We start from the raw sequence: 15003 nt of genomic DNA, 5'->3' as shown, positions 1-15003 counted from the left end.
ATAAACTGGTGAGGCCAAACTGGAAAGTATCAGGTATTGAGGACAAAGGCAAAAAAGTTGCAGAAAATAGATAGGTTTATGATGTCAACAGTTGCTTTTTAAAAATGATTATTTTCTTAGATGCTGGCATCATTAGAAGGCAAGGATTTATTTCTCATCCCTAATCTCCCATGAACTGATTGGCCTGTTGACCATTTCAGAATCAAACACATTGCGTGGATCTCAGTCACATGGAGACCAGACTGGGCAAGGATGGCGCATTTCCTTCCTGAAAAGTAATTAGTAAACTGGATGGATTTTTATTATTCCAGATTTTATGATTTGGACTTTACTGCTACTTTGCAACCCATATCACGAGAGATTAGCCTTGCCCTTAGGATTACTATTTTAGTAAGTTCTGATAGCATTCAGCAGATCAGACAGTGTTAATGGAGATTGTAGGACAACTTAACATTTCTGATTGGAAGTGATTAACATGAAGCCCATTTGCAATAGAGGATAGAAATGAAAATGTATACAGTGTTGTGAGTAATATCTAGAGCATAGATATATTGATCAAGCAGAACACTTGGAATAAGGGGCACAGGAATAGAGATCTAAGACTGACAATATGCAATGATACAGAGATGAAAGGTACATTCTACAGAACAAGAAGATGGGGAATGCACATCTAGAAATGAAGATGCACAGCTCTAGAGGTTTAGAGACACAGATCAAGAGTTGTAAATACTCAGAAGAATTAAAATCCTGGGACTCCCTCCCTAACGACATTATGGGTCTACCCTCAGCACATAGACTGCAGTGGTTCAAGATGGCAGCTCACCATCACCTTCTCAAGGGGAACTAGATACAGGTAATTACTGCTGGCTTAGCCAATCATGTCCACATCCCCTACATGAATTTTAAAAATCACAGTACCGAATGAAAAACAAAAACCAGTGGTAAACACACGGTAAGGGGATATTGATCTTTAATACTCACAGAAACTGAGGTATCAAAACATTATTTCAGGGGTATACATTTTTAAAAGTAGGTAAATAAAGGCTTTGAAATGGCAAAGAAGATTTGGGTTTAATATACATGGATAGTGAATTAAAAATTAAGACAGTGCTGATGATTATGTACAGCTCCATTCATTGTACTTGCTTCAATTTTTAATACAGCTTCTTCTGTATTATTGCACTCAGTCTCCATTGCCATCCCATTAATTTTAATATATGTTTCAATCTCCTTTCAATTCTTAGTTACCTCTCTCAACAGTATGCAAATCTGATAAACTTTAAATATTCTGTCAGTACCTCTTACAATTTCTATGACAGTCCCATTAATGTTAATGATTGTCTTCAATGGCTAATGTAGCTCCTATTATTTTATATATGAAGTCTGTGGAAATCCTTTTATATTTCAGGTGTTATGTCTCAATGTGATTTTTTATCATCCCATTTATGTTCATTGTTAACTCCCCATTGTCAATTATAACAAACCAATTTGCATTTACATTGTGATTTTGAACAATTAAACATTCCAAGTTGCTTCGCAGATTTATCAACAAAATTTGATGCTGAGACATCTAAGGAAATAGGAGGATTGGTGACTAAAATTTTGAGGTAGGCTTTAAGGAAGGGAGGGAGAGATAGAATTCTGGAGAGGTTTCAGGAAAGAATTCCGGAGTTTAGATTAGATTAGATTACTTACAGTGTGGAAACAGGCCCTTCGGCCCAACAAGTCCACACCGACCCGCCACCCACCCATACCCCTACATTTACCCCTTACCTAACACTACGGGCAATTTAGCATGGCCAATTCACCTGACCCGCACATCTTTGGACTGTGGGAGGAAACCGGAGCACCCGGAGGAAACCCACGCAGACACGGGGAGAACGTGCAAACTCCACACAGTCAGTCGCCTGAGTCGGGAATTGAACCCGGGTCTCTGGTGCTGTGAGGCAGCAGTGCTAACCACTGTGCCACCGTGCCGCCCCACGGGTCACGAGTTTAGGGTCAGGGCAGCTAAAAGCTACAACTGGTGGAGCAATGAAAATTGTTGATGTCCAGAATTGGAGAAATCTTGAAGGGTAGTAGTACTGGCCGAGATTTCAGATCTTTCAAGGATTGAGAACAATGAAAGATTTCAAAACACAATCTTGAAGTTGAGGTGTTGTTGGAACAGGAGCCAATGTAGGTCAATGGATGCAGGAGCAATGAATGAACGGGATGATTTATGTTCGGCCATTGCCCGTGGAGTTTTGGTGAGCCTAGGTTTTAAGAGTGTTCTAGGCTGGTCACAAATGCACTAGAATTGTCATGTCTAGCTGCAACAAGGCATGAATGAGATTTTAGAAGTAGATAAGCTGAGGTAAAGGAGTAATGGATAAATAGAAGATAGAAAAGTGCAGCGCAGGAACAGATCCTTTGGTCCACCTGGTCTGTGCTAGACATGATATCATTCTAATAGAATCTCATCTACATGTTCATAGTCCATATCCACCACCCCCATCCCTTCTCTATCTGTTCATGTCTGTCTAAATATCTTATAAACATTCCTATCACACTGGAATTGGAAATCCTCACTGTTTGTTGATGGAGAATGTGTGGGAACATACAACAGTCTCACTTGTGTGAGATATGATTGTTTATTCTGATTGTAATTATTGAACCATCACATGACTTTACCTTTCAGCATTTCTTTGAACTCTTTCAGTAGCACTTCCTGTGTGACAACAGCTCCAGGAGGGCCTTGGGGTCCAGGCGGGCCTGGTGGCCCGGGAAGACCATGCTGCAGAACAAAAAGGAAAAACAATTGGTCCTCAGTCCATGCTGTATGGATTGAAACATTGGCTCTTCAGTCACTGTGCAGCATCTTGCAGCTGCACGGTGGCTCAGTGGATAGCACTGCTGCCTCACAGTGCCAGGAACCTGGGTTCGATTCCAGCCTCGGGCGATTGTGTGAACTTTGCACATTCTCCCTGTGTCTATCAGGGTTTCCCTCCAGGTGCTCCGGTTTCCTCCCAAATTCAAAGGTGTGCAGGTTAGGTGGATTGGCCATGCTAAATTGCCCATGGTGTTCATGGATGTGTCGGTTAGGTGCATTAGTCAGGGGTAAGTGTAAAGTCATAGGGTAGGAGAATGGATGTGGATAGGATACTCTTCAGAGGGTTGGTGTGGACTTGTTGGGCCTAATGGCCCTTTTCCACACTGTCAGGGTTCTATGATTCTATGACCTTCTCCACCAGCTCAGCTCTTACATGGATGGCTTATGCAGGACATAAGAACATGAAAAAAGGCAGGAACAGGAGCAGAAAATGGATGTACAGATTTGCACTTCTACTCCACCATTCATTAAGTTTGTGGCTGATCTTTTGCCATAACTCTATTTCTTCACTCATTTTCCACATCCCTGAGACACCAATGGCCTATTGCAACACTGAGTATCCTCAACAATGGAGCATCTACAAACCTCTGGGGTTGACAAGTCCAATGATCCAGAGCCTAACATTTGAAGAAATGCCTCCTCATTTCAGTTCTAATTGATCATCCCGTGTTGTTCTAGATTCTACAGGCAAGGGAATTAATCTCCCTGTATCTACCCTGTCAAGTCCCTTCGAAATTTTCTATATTTCAATGAGACCTCCTCATTATTCTAACCACCAGAGAGTATCGACCCAATTTACTGAGCCTCTCATCACAGGCCAGCCTTTTATTTCAAGAAATTCTCTGGAAACCTTTGATGCATTGCCGGGCAGGCAAGCAGATGTGGATACAATACTTCATTGTGGCCCTACCAAAGCCCTATAACATAGGAGTAAGACTTCCTTATTTTAGCACCTCAATCTCTCTGTAAGAAAGCTTAACATGCCATAAAGCTTGTACCTATCAGCGAATGTTTCTGTCTTCCTGGTATGAGAACGTCTAAGGTCTCTGAACATCAACATTTAGAAATTCATGCCTTTTTAAAAAAATATGTTTTTCTATTATTGTTACTAAAGTGAATAACCTCACACATGCCCACATTATACTTCATCTGCCACACACTGAAGCTGTCTATAACATGTTGCAGCCTCTTTGCGTCCTCCTCACAACTTACATTCCCATCTAGCTTTGTATTGTTGGCAAACTTAGATATATTGCTCTCTATCTTCTTCATTAATTCTTCTAATCTCTGTCCAAAGGCAGATCCATTCCACTGTGCCACAATCTCCATGATGATTAGAGTATGGAGGCAGATTCCAAATCCACTCCAGTGGGAGCATGGATTAAACTCTTGGCTCCTTATGGCACCAGTTTGATTCACACCAACCGTCCAGTCAACTAGAACCCCCAAGAAGTCTGAGTTGCTGTGGCAACATATACTTTCTAAGAATGTGTGAATAATAGAGCAGTATTCTACTCCTGTTGCTTGATTACATGTTCGCATATGTCGTTTCACATTTATACAGTTTACTTACATTTATACTTCACATCAGACATCTTCTTATGGCAATCTCTAGTTATTCTGGTAACATATTGACAGACTTCCATAGCTGTTTCAATGCTGTCTACCATTGTAACAATGCCAAGAATGTGTACCTTTTAACATTGGAAAGCATCACATAGTGTGTTACTGGAGTGTTATCCAATAGAATCTAATGCTGGGTTGAGTAAGGAGCTGTAAGAATCTCAACATCACACTGTCTGGTACTCCTGATTTGTTAATGACATTTCAGCACCTCAATACATTACTTTTATAGTCAAAGAGCTTTATTAGTGCAAGTTATCAGACACACAAGTTGAGGAAAGGAGGTACATAGATACAGAGGTATAGATACATAGGTCAAGGAGTGCAGATACATCAGTTCACTGGGTGTAGATATACAGATATTGTGGTGAAAATTACTCAGGTTAGGCAGTCTGCCTGAGCTGCTTGATGTACCAGATTTCTTTGTTTGACTATGCTAAATTTGTGCCATTTAAAGCATCCTCTCATATGTTTACTTTGATGTTATCCTTCAAAAGCAAGCAAACCTTTCCTTGACCAGCAGTGAGGTCTCCTTCCCACGTACATCAGCCAATCCACCCACTCTGATTGTGGTACCCAATCCATCTTCTGTTAATGTTCTGGGTTCAGTTCATATTAAATTGTCAACGGAACTGTTAACTTTTTTTAAAATTTCAAACAAGTTGTTCTCACACTAATTTCTGGAAGAAAAGTGTGCCTAGCACAAAGTCATTTCCCCACCTCATCCATCAGCACCCAACAATTACCTGTGATTTTCGACCTCTTCCTTTGTTCTTCTTCCTGTCGTTGACCCCCTTCTCAGAGTGTTCTACAAACAAGAGCCAGCTGTCATGTGGGTCCACTGGCGTATCTGGTAGCTGCCAGAGAAAAGGTGAAAAATAAGGCAGGCATCCAAATCCTGAGAAAGGAACTGAGTTATGGAACATTGTCATCATTTGGCATTGGATGGCAAAAGCTTTAAATGAGCTGAGAATGATCTAATTCAGGTAACATTGGGCAGTGTTCCCAGTAGAACTTGAGTTTTATTCCTATAAGACATTAACTCGAGAAACTGGATCAATATTAACTACTCACATTCAATGTCACAATCAAGCATACCCAGGCTAGGTACAATACGAGTAAAACACAGAGTTAGAGGGATCTCACCCTTATCATCTGGCAAGTTAGTTAATGAGTGAAGTCCATCAAGGGACTTGTAAGGCTTGATATAACTTGGATGCAGAAAATTCTGTCCTTGATCCACAGAATACTGTATGTCTATAATCAATGCCAAGTACTTGCAAAGACTGAAAATTTGGATCTAGATAACTAGAATGGCTCATATGTAACTGCAGCAAATATTGTAGGCTTTTGCTCCCTAAATCCAGGATAGAACTGACATTAAACTGTCTCGTAAAAGACTACATCTGACCCACTATGCTATGTAATTCCAGATAAAACACTGGCAGGCTACCCACTGTTGTACCCACTCCCAGAGTGTGAAAGGATAGTGTCTGACCCACTGTCCCAGTCAGTCCCAGAGTGTGAAAGGATAGTGTCTGACCCACTGTCCCAGTCAGTCCCAGAGTGTGAAAGGACAGTGTCTGGCCCACTGTCCAGTCAGTCCCAGAGTGTGAAAGGACAGTGTCTGACCCACTGTCCCAGCCAGTCCCAGAGTGTGAAAGGACAGTGTCTGACCCACTGTCCCAGTCAATACTAGAGTGTGAAAGGACAGTGTCTGACCCACTGTCCCAGTCAGTCCCAGAGTGTGAAAGGACAGTGTCTGACCCACTGTCCCAGCCAGTCCCAGAGTGTGAAAGGACAGTGTCTGATCCAGCAGGTCCCTCTCCTTAGATTTTAAAGGTTGACAATAATAAGGTTACCATCGAGAGAAGCTGTTTTTATCCCTTATCCACCATGTCTGCTTGAGCCACAAATAATTGTTAAATTCTACCTTTCCACAGTCCCAGTCAGTCCCAGGGTATGAAGGGATAGTGTCTGACCATTGTTCCAGCCAGTCCCAGAGTGTGAAAGGACAGTGTCTGGCCCACTGGCCCACTCAATAACAGAGTGTAAAAGGACAGTGTCTGACCCACTTTTCCAGTCAGTCCCAGAGTGTGAAAGGACAGTGTCTGGCCCACTGTCCCAGTCAATACTAGAGTGTGAAAGGACAGTGTCTGACCCACTGTCCCAGTCAGTCCCAGAGTGTGAAAGGACAGTGTCTGACCCACTGTCCCAGCCAGTCCCAGAGTGTGAAAGGACAGTGTCTCACCCATTGTCCCAGTCAGTCCCAGAGTGTGAAGGGCCAATGTCTGACCCACTGTCCCAGTCAGTTCCAGAGTGTAAAAGGACAATGTCTGACTCTCTGTCCCAGTCAGTCCCAGAATGTGAAAGGACAGTGTCTGGCCCACCGTCCCAGTCAGTCCCAGAGTGTGGAAGGACAGTGCCTGGCCCACTGTCCCAGTCAGTCCCAGAGTGTGGAAGGACAGTGTCTGACCCACTGTCTCAGTCAGTCCCAGAGTACGAAAGGACAGTGTCTGATCCAGCAGGTCCCTCTCCTCAGATTTTAAAGATTGACAATTTTAAGGTTACCATCGAGAGAAGCTGTTTTTATCCCTGATCCACCACGCCTGCTTGAGCCACAAATAGTTGTTAAATTCTACCTTTCCTGGAACTCATCGTATAATTGTGGATGAATTTTATTGAGCACAGGTGGGAAGTTTCAATAAGGGAGGAGGTGACTGGACAGTGAAAGGTGTTAGCTTCACCCTACACATTGCAACATTGTTCTTTGCCCATCACAGCACTGACTTTATTTGCCCTATGAATGAATAAGCGTTATGTTTATATTTGTCCTTATTTTCTGCTAATATTTCAGCCATCTCTGAAAAATAATAAATCATTTTCGAAAGAGCGCGAGAAAAGCACAGGGAGACTTATTAAGAATTGCTGACACTTTATGGAAAATGGAACGTCCGCAAAGTTGCCACTCATTCTGAAACAGCTGGAATATGTCTATCTGGGCAAGGCCAAGAGCTCAATACTGCAAATACAGTATGGGCATGATGCATCGAGGGTGGGTTTGTAAATTGGCATGCACTTTTGGAACCGTTTGGATGTTTGCTTACACTAACTCTTTCACATATCACTTTCACTGCAGCTTTCATACAATACTCTTTTTCAGTTCTTAACTTGAGGATCACTGTTATGTATGAAATGAAATCATCTACACTCCAGAGTCTGAATATGTTATTCTTCTGTCCCAAACAGGCGCCCTTCTAAGTAGGTGTCTACTGTGGAATTTCTCTCTTCTACTACCAGCGTCCCTCCCCACCCCCACCACCCCAAATATCTTCCTGATACTCCAACTCAGTATCTGTCAATCCATCTTTCAGATATGTTGTGCGAGATACTGTATAAATGGAGATTATTGTTGTTGAAAGGACTGCATTTATTCAGAAAGTGCTTAAAATCTTGATTTTGACAAGATAATTAGTGAGGTCACGAAGTCCAAATTCTTTGTGGCTATATTAAGTGAATGATAATACTTTAGCTCTTCTGCTTAACAATAATAATAATGTCAGCTCATGTCACCTATCAGGTGCATGGATCCTGTTAGTTCTCCTGGTATCTTGCTTCAACATTCTTCTCTGTCTGAAAATCTCAAATAAAACAGGTTAGGTGCTTTTATATGGGACTTTGCTTTGCACAATTGGCCGCTTGTTATGATCCTTGTGGTGAGTAATAGCTATTCCAAAAGTTAAATTTTCCAGTGACAAAAAAGATATATTAACAAGGAACCAGATTCCATATTTTTAAGACATTTGCTGTAACAAACGAACTAACATCAGCATAGATCAAACACTACTTCACAGGCAATTAACGCACTCAAGCAGAGAGATGGTACATTTGCCTTAACTAATACCATTGAGATACAAAATCGAAACAACTGTGGATGCTGGAAATCAAAACCAAAAACAGAAATTGCTTGAAAGGCTCAGTCAGTCTGGCAGCATCTGTGGAGATATATCAGAGCTAGTGTTTCAGGGTCAGAGACCCTTCCTCAGAACCATAGTAGACAATGGAGGCAGAACTTCTTTTGCCAAGTATCACACTTTAGGCAAATGCTTAGCATTACCAGAGAAGGTCCATCCAGCAAGCTCACTTCTCCCTGTTCTGTTATGGCAAAGGTTACAATATTGTGCAAAAGTCGATCTGAGTCCTCAGATCTGAAAACCGCAACAAGGTCCATCTTGCTGACTCCTTTTTCTTTAAGTCTTCAAATAAAACATAGAACATTTCATCCTACCACATCTCTGCCAACCATGATGCTTACTTGCACATCCAAGTGCACCGTCCTACTCTGATACACACAGCTTATCTGTCCTTAGCTAAATTACTTCGTATATCCCTTTACGTAACTGTTATTATTTTCCCTAATACCTACTGTAGCTGAGCATCTTATCATTGTAGATCACATATAGTAAAGACTTTAAACAATTCAAAACATTCATTTTTATTTTTTAACAACAGAAGCAAACAAAAATCAAACACACGCCTCCTTTGCCACTTACAGCAGAAACAAGCTTTTTCTGTGCCAAGTACTAGCAACTTTTTATAATCAATGAATCATTACTATACCCAGCTCTCATCTACTTGAACTGGCTGTCAATTAACATCAGTATGGCTGTAGTGTCCAACACTGCTTGGCTTGATCATTCTAAAAATGATATCCCTCCCGCTCAATGTTCTCATCCTCATTCTCCTCAGAAGACTGGTCATGCTGTCCCAGTTCCTTAGTTTCTGTCACTTTCCCTCTCTGCCTGCTCCAGTTGTGCAGAGAATGACAGACTAGGATTGGGTGGCACCATCTGTCTGGGGTGGACTGCAAGGGCCCCAGAACAATCGAAGCATTGGAACCTCACCTTCAGGAGGTCTATTGTCTACTCTGTGATGACCTTATTCGAAGAATTTGAAGAATCTGCACTTAGCCTTAGTCAGTGAGAGGCACAATGTAGTCATCAGCCATGGTCACATAGGGTAGCCCTTGTCTCCCAGTAGAATAAAAAAAACTGCAGATGCTAGAATCCAAAATAGACAGGCAGCAGGCTGGAAGAACACAGCAGGCCAGGCAATATCAGAAGGTGGAGAAGTTGAAGTTTCAGATCTACCTGTCTACCTTTTCTCCCAGTAACCATCCTTGTCAGGTTTCTGGGTCCTCAACAGGAATGTGAGAGTTCTTAAGAATATAGACATTTTGGTAGCTCCCAGGGAACAAGGTGCAGACTTCTAAGATGCAGTACTGATGGTCACAGATGAATTACACATTGATAGAATGGACACCTTTTCTGTTGATGAACCAACTTCATTATGGTATGGTCCTCTCAAGACAATGTGTGCCCATTCTATAGCACCCTGATCCTTGGGGATGCCAGTCACATTGACTAAGCCTCCTGTCAGGCTGTAGCACTGGCCTTATCTTAGCAAATTGAGGTGAATTGGCATGATCGGGCACAAATGGCATTAATAGCAGCCTTAATATATTTGTGGATGGTCAATTGAGAATTTCAGGCAGGACTCCAGTGATACCTTGGCAGTAATCAGTCACATAAAAGTTCAATGCAGTTGCCATCTTGATGACTGCTGGGATAGGATGACCAGTCACCCCCTTCAGGTCACGGGTCCTACTCCATCAGGTGATATTGTTCAGTGTCAATATCCCTGGTCATCCTCTGCCTGTGGGGACACTATGTCTCGCTCATCCAGAGGATTTGGCATCAAGGTGAAAGCATCAGTTTAGCTGTTCCCATCATTCCCCTGTCACAGCCTACCATGCCCTCAACACACTACCAGCTCACCCTCAGATGTCACCTTTTCCCATCTTCACAACCCTCGCCCCTTTAGTTTCCCAAGATTGCTACCTCTAATCCCTAGCATTTGACTCCCCAGCAAACTCCAGCCCCCCCACCCAACCCACTTCCCTACCCCAATCGTGTCGCTTGATACCACTCCAGATCCTTGACTAATGATCTACAAATCCCCAGATTTCTCACACAGAACGGGACCCACCCCATGGACTATAGAGAGATGGAGATCCTGTCCCTGACAGCCCCGTGTGGATAATTGACTACCCCCAAAGCCCTGGACATTGAACAGACACTACCCTTGACTGACTGGATCAGGATCTCTGACTGATAGAGGGACCCTTGCCTCACCCAACCGCCGAGTTAACTGACGATTACTCACTTTCGGCTTTGAAACATAGCCACTAGTTGATGCACATGCACATATGTTTACTGTGTAGGGTGCTGGAACATCAGCTACACTGATAAGTGCTGACATCTTCCTGAATGGCTGTAAGTTGGGAAAAGGGAGTATGCAGTGGGACCTGGGTGTGCTTGAGTACCAGTCGCTGAAGATAGATATGCAGGTGCAGCAGGCAATAAAGAAGGCAAATGGTATTTTGGCCTTCATTGCGAGAAGTTTTGAGTACAGGAGCAGGGATGTTTTGTTGCAATTCTACAGGGCCTTGGTGAGGCCATACCTAGAATATTGTATGCAATTTTGGTCTCCTTTTCTGTGGAAGGATGTTCTTGTTCTCAAGGGAGTGCAGTGAAGGTTTACCTGGTTGATTCCAAGGACGGAGGGACAAGAGGAGAGATTGACTAGGTTAGGATTGTTTTCTCTGGAGTTCATATGTGTGAGGGGGGAATCTCAGAGATTTATAAAATTCTAACAGGACTAGACACGGTAGATGCAGGGAGAATGTTCCCCATGGTTGGTGCCTCCGGAACCAGGGGTCACAGTCTGAGGATTCGGGGTGGACCATTTAGGATGGAGATGAGGAAACATTTCTTCACCCAAAGAATGGTGAGCCTTTGGAATTCATTATCATGGGAAGTAATTAGTGCCAAAACTTTCAATGTTTTCAAGAAGCAGCTAAATAAAGCATTTGGGGCAAATGGGATCGAAGGTTATGGGGAGAAAGCAGGATTAGGTTATTGAGTTGAACGATCAACCATGATCGTGGTGAATGGCGGAACAGGTTCGAAGAGCCAAATGGCCTCCTCCTGCTCCTATCTTCTATGTTTCTATATTGCTATGTTTCAATAACAAGCTGCCTGGCTTTGTGTTGTGCTAAAAGACAAGGGAGCCCAATAGTACTGTTAGCCTTTAAGGTCGGCTGAGGAGCCCAACACATGGAGGCAAGGGGAGGCAAGAGAAGCTAGAAGTGCTCTGACCACCCAGGAGGGTATTAAGTGGAAGGACACTGAGAGTGAGCAAGCAGCCCTTAGATGAAGCCTGGCTCAGCCTAGCCCTGCACAGTGTTCTTGCAGAAGATATGCAATAAAAGATGCCGTGCACTCCAAAGTGCAACATCGAAATGCAAAAGTGTACCATAAATGGATTGGTAATGTGCTGTAATGAAATAGTGAGGTTATTACATATCAGATGCCAATGTCTGTGGACACGAATGTATTCAGATGCTGCCCATTGAACTACATTGAGATATTGGTGCTGCTGTGCAAGATGGAGTTTGGAGGAACAAGTGGCGAGCCAGACTCACCAGGTATTGTCACTGACTTCCATATCAGCAATTATTGGTGGGTGGGAGAATGGGAGCCTTCATATTAGTGAAGTGGGCTCAGTAATTACAGTGTTCATTAGCAATTATCTCCATTCATTGAATCTCATCTTGATGTCCAGGGCTTGGTTGGAAAATATGACATTTTCCTCTTGACTTGAGAAGTGTTTTGCTCAATATCTCACCCACTTATCCCAAATTTCGTGCCAAAATTCACATCGTTTAGGACCTGAGAAGATTCATCCCAGAGAACCCAGAATGTGAGAAGGCCATTTAGCCCAATGAGCATGCTCCAATATTGATCACGATCATGGTTCAATCTCTATATCGATGTCATAGTCTCTGCATGCCCATTTATACATTTGGCCTCTAGAAACCCATTTATTTATTTTTTAACTATATTCAGTAACTTGTCTTCCACTGCATTTTACGGTTCAGACTGCCACAGGTATACCATCCACTGAGTGAAGAAATAGGTTAACATCTCACTCCAACACAGTCTACCATGTATCCAGAGATCTTGTTCTGAACTCTCTGGCCTAGCGAAACATCATCCCTGCATTCTGTCTTTCCAGTCCTGTTAGAATCTATATGTTTCAATGAGATTCCCTCTTATTCTTCTAAACTCCAGTGAATATAAACGGAGTTGACACAATCTCCCTTCATACAACAAACCTGCCATCCAGGAATCAGTGTGGTTGAGCTTTGCTGCCCTCTTTCTATGGGAAGCACACATTTTCTTAGATAAGGAGGCTAAAACTGTATGTAATACTTCTGGTGTGGTCTATACATCTGCAGCAAGACTTCCTTGCTTCTGTACTCAAACCCTCTTGCACTAAAGGCCAACATGTCATTTGCCTTCCTGCACTGGTGCACTTGCTTTCAATGACTAGGCACGAGGGTTCAGGTCCCTTTCTACATCAATATTTCCCAATCTATCACCGTTTACATAATATTCTGCCAAACCTGATTTTCCTGCCAAAGTGGGCAGCTTCACACTTATCCGTGTTATATTGTATCTGACACATATTTGCCCACTCACCCAACTTACCTAAATTGCCTGAAAGCCTCTTCACATCCTCCACACAACTTATAATTCCACCTACTGCTTTTGTCATCCGCAAATTTAAAAATATTACATTTGAATCTGTCATCCAAATTGTTGATGTATATATATAGTGCACAGCTGGGGCCCAAGCACTAGTTCTTATGGTATCAATTTGTCACCACGTTTCACTTCAGAAATGAATTTATTCCTACGCTGTTTTATGTCTGCTTGTCAATTCTCAAGACATGCCTCTACATTACCACCAATTCGGTATGCTCTGATAATGGGCCTTTGGCAAAAAGCTTTCTGAAAATCCAAATATACCACAACCATTGGTCCGCTTTCATCTATTCTAGTAGCTACATCCTCAAAAGACTCTAGTAGGTTTGACAAACACAATCTTCCTTCCATAAATTCGTATTGAATTTGCGTAATGCCATTTATGTTGTTTAAATTTCCTATTATGAAGCTTTTATAACAGATTTCAGCATTTTTTCCTATAACTGATGTTAGGTCCATAACTCTCAGATTTCTCCCTCCTTTCTTTCCTAAATTGTGGGATTTATTTACCACCCTCCAATCTGCTGGAACTGTTCCTGAACTTATACAATTTTGGAAGGTAACAGTCAACACATTCACTATTTCCGTACCACCTGGCATGTAAATTATCAGCCCTGGAATTTTATCTACTTTCAGTTTCTTTAACGTTTTCAGCACTTTTTTTTTATTTATACCAATCTCCTGCAAATGCTTGATTGGAGTAAGTACTTGTTTCCTTGGCATTTCTAGTTGGTTATTTGTGGCTTCTTATATAAAGACTGAACTAAAGTAGCTGTTTAAATGTTCTGCCATTTCCTTGTTCACTATTATCAATTGTTCTATTTCAGATGTAAAGGGGCCTATATTTTTCTGCACTAATCCTCTTCTTTACACATAGTTATTAATGCTTTTATAATCTGTTTTAATGGACCTTGCAAGTTTACACTCATCTCTAATATTCCCCTCAATCAATCTCTTGTTCTTGTTTTACTCCTTGTCCTCAGACTTGCTCCTTTTTCAGGCAATTTTATATGATCGAATTTCTGTCCTTAGTTTATCTTGTTAGCCGTGGTTGGGCTACTTTTCCTGTTGTGTTCATTTGCCGAAATGGAATATCTAATTGTTATAATGCTTAAGTAATTTTAAAGCATAACTGATTTGTAAAATCCAATGTTCATAATATACTATATTTGTCTCCAAGTCAACTCTTAGAAGCAACCTTTCGGTGTAAAGTGCTTTGAAATGGGTAAACTGCTGTGGAAATGCAAGGCATTAGAACTCACATGAACCATTTTAAAATGGATGTATTCGACAACTTCACAACAATATGTTGTCAAATGATTGTAGCCATATGTTGTCTTGCCACAGGTAATTCTGTATTTATTTGTAACATTTTTTCCTCTGAATCAAAGGCTTATTCTGGAGACCTGAGTACATAATCTAAGCTGACATTTCAGTGTTGCACAATGGGGATGAGTCACTGTTATATGTGCGGTTTTTCCAATATTATGTTAATGTTAAGCCTGCCCTTCCAGATGTGTAGAAACCTGTTTAAAGAAGTGAATGGACATTCCCCAGTGCTCATGACCAGCAGTTACCCCTCAACCAGCATCATACGGCAGCCTATCTAGTCTTTGTCCCATTGTTGTTTGTGTGAGCTTGCCATGTACAACTCAAATTTAAAGACATTACAGTAGTGAATATTCTTCCAAAAAACACACTTCAATGGCTGTAAAGTATTTTAGGGTGCCGAAAGGTTGCGAAATACAGCATATAGTATTTCCAGCCATTTTTGTTCGGGAAACACATCAATGCCTGTATTTGGAAATTGACTGAAGAGCTACCTGATGTGTAATT

The 15003-nt window shown here is 41.9% G+C and overlaps 1 protein-coding gene across 1 annotated transcript in view; it reads right to left on the bottom strand.

The window, feature by feature from the left end:
* The window catches only part of LOC132821947 (erythroferrone-like), an 88902-nt gene that overhangs the window by 48211 nt on the left and 25688 nt on the right, over positions 1-15003 (bottom strand). Inside the window, exons 2-3 of the mRNA XM_060834962.1 lie at positions 5242-5352; positions 2674-2776 (exon numbers count right to left, since the gene is read on the bottom strand). Of these exons, the coding sequence (XP_060690945.1) occupies positions 2674-2776; positions 5242-5352 (214 nt within the window). The remainder of the gene's footprint in view (positions 1-2673; positions 2777-5241; positions 5353-15003) is intronic.

This window comes from Hemiscyllium ocellatum, chromosome 13, assembly GCF_020745735.1.
Source record: "Hemiscyllium ocellatum isolate sHemOce1 chromosome 13, sHemOce1.pat.X.cur, whole genome shotgun sequence".
NCBI classification, from domain to species: domain Eukaryota; kingdom Metazoa; phylum Chordata; class Chondrichthyes; order Orectolobiformes; family Hemiscylliidae; genus Hemiscyllium; species Hemiscyllium ocellatum.
The sequence above is the reverse complement of the archived record's forward strand: the minus strand, read 5'-3'. Positions and strand labels throughout refer to the sequence as shown.